The 3,418-nt window shown below is 31.9% G+C and overlaps 1 protein-coding gene across 1 annotated transcript; it reads right to left on the bottom strand.

The window, feature by feature from the left end:
* Window positions 1-2,111: 2,111 nt before the first annotated feature.
* On the bottom strand, window positions 2,112-3,309 carry LOC107455327 (PHD finger protein 7-like). The gene has a single exon (XM_071181646.1). The coding sequence runs from the start codon at window positions 3,117-3,119 to the stop codon at window positions 2,136-2,138; it is 984 nt and encodes a 327-aa protein (XP_071037747.1). The 5' UTR covers window positions 3,120-3,309; the 3' UTR covers window positions 2,112-2,135.
* Window positions 3,310-3,418: the final 109 nt, after the last annotated feature.

Raw genomic sequence — 3,418 nt, forward strand, 5'->3', positions numbered from 1 at the left:
GCTGAATGAGACAGACTTTTTTTACTTTCATGTCTTATATCCCCTTTATTTCAAGTTCTCTGCCATTGAAAATGAAAAAAATATGAAAAAGAAAGGCCTGAAAATCATATTTCAAAATAATCTAAAACAAGACCAAAAGTAGATAAGAGTGACATTAAATCTATAATTTTTCATTAAGAGTATGTAAAATAATTTGCTGGTTAATTACATATTTCAATTTTACCAATTTAGTCTTAATGTTTATTTAAATACCATAACCTTTTTCACACTCATAAAATCAGAGTTGGGATTTCGGACGCCCTAAACTGGTTTTGGACAAGACACATGGGTTTTACTGTCTTAAAGTGTCAAATAAACATATTTCAATTTTACCAATTTAGTCTTAATGTTTTCTTAAATACCATAACCTTTTTCACACTCATAAAATCAGAGTTGGGATTTCGGACGCCCTAAACTGGTTTTGAACAAGACACATGGGTTTTACTGTCTTAAAGTGTCAAAAACCTCGAACATTGGTAAAAGGTAAAAATCCTATATGTGTAACCATTGTACATTTAATAATAAATATTTGTCCTACTTTTTTATACAATTAGCTTAAAATTATTAAAGGAAAATAATATAAAATAATTTGAAAAGATTTATAACTTTAGAAGTCCCATATTCATTGAACAACATAAGTGAATACCTTATGCCTTAAATATGAATAAATATGCTTTTAATACTGATAGATTATGTTTTTGCATAAGTATAGATAAATGCAATTTTAAAAATTATAATAAGCTTTTTTAATAAAAGAAAAATTGGTCTTCTTTCTTGTTCAAAAATTAACCTTTTATTTTTCACAATATTCTTTTTAAATTGTGACATAATTTAAATAAAAGGGTTTCGGACAGGACAGTTTAAACTGTGAATTAATCCATTCTGCCCTAAACCTTGCCAACTCTGCATGAAATAAATGGCAAGACTTCCATATCGTGATCAGTGGCACAATGATAACCATGTCTTTCAACTTCCGGGCAGATGCCGTCAAGAAATTTTGAAAAAGGAAAAAAAAAAAAACACATCACAGAAAGGGACAAACTAGAAGGGGGTGTAACTTCCACCCCAAGTCAAATCTTGAAAAGTTTTTTTCTTCTTTAAATCAAGTTTAAATTCCATCTGGGATGCATCTTGGCGATTGCAGTTGAAGCGACAGGTCACAATACAGAAATAACCCCTAAATAATATATATCAATAATGAAGGGAGACTAGTACTGTCCAGAGTAACTTGGGGGAGAAAAAAATTCAATAGTTTTCTTCATAGGATATCTAATTGGCAAATTATCTGTCAATTTTTAACATTCTTTTGCAAGTACAGTTTGAAGAAAATAAACTTTGATTTTGTTAATTCATTTATTAGTTTGCAGTAAATAATTCTAACCATTTTAGCCAGATATATTTAACATTTTAGCTATACTATGTTTTAAGTAATATTAGCAGGGCTGGCTTTTTGCCGGCAGAAACTGGTTTTTGCCATGCCAGTGGTAGAAACTGGTTATAACCGGTAAAAACTGGCAGAAACTAAAAAAAATTCTGTATTAGTTCTAGTAATTGCTTAATGACATTTTGTTTCAGTAAACTGAAAAATTTAACTCCATGTAACTGTAACAAACTTTTTAATTCATTGTTTGTAAATATATATTATTTTGTTTATATTAAATATAAAGAGTGCAGTATATCAAATATTTATATAAAATAAGGAATAAAGTATTGTAATAATAAATATAAATATTAGATTTTAGTTTACCACATTAAACTCTGCAATTCAGTAATTATTATCATTTAACTCTTAACATAACTGAATAGAGTTATTTTCAAATAGTTTTTTTCTTTTCAAGACATAATTTGTATGGCAACAATCCAATTATCATAATAGTAACAGTTTTAATCTTTTGTGGATGGCAATGCCTGGTAGTTCTGCTGGACTTGAGAGAATCTTCTCAAATTTCTCGTTCAAAGTATAGCAAACTGAGAAATTGTTTAGGTTTAGAAACTGCGTCTTTTGTTATAGATTACTGCAGAGTGCAAACAATGCAATATTTGATTTTGAATGGTGATAATTTTGTAAATAAATTGTAATTTGCTGAACNTACAGGTCATAATTTCATAATTTTAACTATAGGTCTGCGCCTAAGGAGCTCATGTAAAAGTACTGAATCACAAGTATAAATGAGAGACCCGTCCTTGCATTCAGAGGGTTGTTTGTCAATGGGTTTCTTATTACATTTTATTTCAGCTTGAAGTAGTACACAGTCATTACACATCCATGATTCAATATTATGCAAGCCTCTGCAAAGCGGATGCGTTGCGTGACTCCCACACACTGAACAAGACAACAATTTCCAACCCCCAACTCCGTCATAATCTTTGCCCTTCAGACACCTGCACACTGATGCATCGCATCCCGGGCGAGAGTAAAGTTCTTCGAAAGCGTTATTTTCCAATTCCCATTCTGCATCTTTATCAGGAATATCAATACCCAACTCTAACATTCTATCCAAAAAATGAGATACATTATTACAAAGAGGGCACTTGAAGAAATAACGGCCAGCACTCAGGGCATATTGCTGCAGGCACAATCGATGGAACCAGTTGTTTTTGCAACAAGGTGAATACAAGCACTCCTCAAGATCATCTTTTGAAATGGGTGTGTAGCAAATGTAACAGAAAGGATCATTCATAGGACCGCTTTTTTGCTTTGGCTTATGCGACGCACAGTAGGAAGAGAAGTTACCAAAATATTGATGCAATGAATGATACTGAACACCACAAGGAAAGTGAAAGACTCTCCTACACATTTTCACTATGCATCCAACTGTAGCCCCGATTTTTTTACAGTAAAAACATTTTAATCTCTTTCCACGCGAAGCTTCGGCTTGAATATCACTTAAAAGAAAACCAAGAATCCCATTTTTACTAGGTTTTGAGCGCTGAACCAGCCCGCTAGTAAAAAACATACACTTATGATGAACTGATAAAGCACGTCTGTGGTAAAATTTACCATACAATAGCTCATCGTCGTCTGTTCTTCTACATAAAATACAAGCCTGCATTTTTGAAAGTTTGTCTTTTTTTTCCATCACAAAAGTAATGAAAAGCAAATAAATTCATCAAAACATCGATACACAAGATCGTCAAAAGTTAAAAAAAAAACATAAATATAGAATTTATAACGCTTTTAAAGCATTAAGGATACATATATTTTTTGTAAACACTACATATCTACTTATTTTGAAAATCTGCTCTTGTTGCATTGGATTGGCTGGGGCTTTGTATTTCCCGGTCAAAGCTTTAACAGTTAAGGAACTTCCTAGCAGAATATTTAAAGAACTAATTTGGCAGCCGCTCCATTACCTAACCTTTGCGCTTGCGCATTTGC

The sequence above is a fragment of the Parasteatoda tepidariorum genome, chromosome 6, assembly GCF_043381705.1.
Source record: "Parasteatoda tepidariorum isolate YZ-2023 chromosome 6, CAS_Ptep_4.0, whole genome shotgun sequence".
NCBI lineage: Eukaryota > Metazoa > Arthropoda > Arachnida > Araneae > Theridiidae > Parasteatoda > Parasteatoda tepidariorum.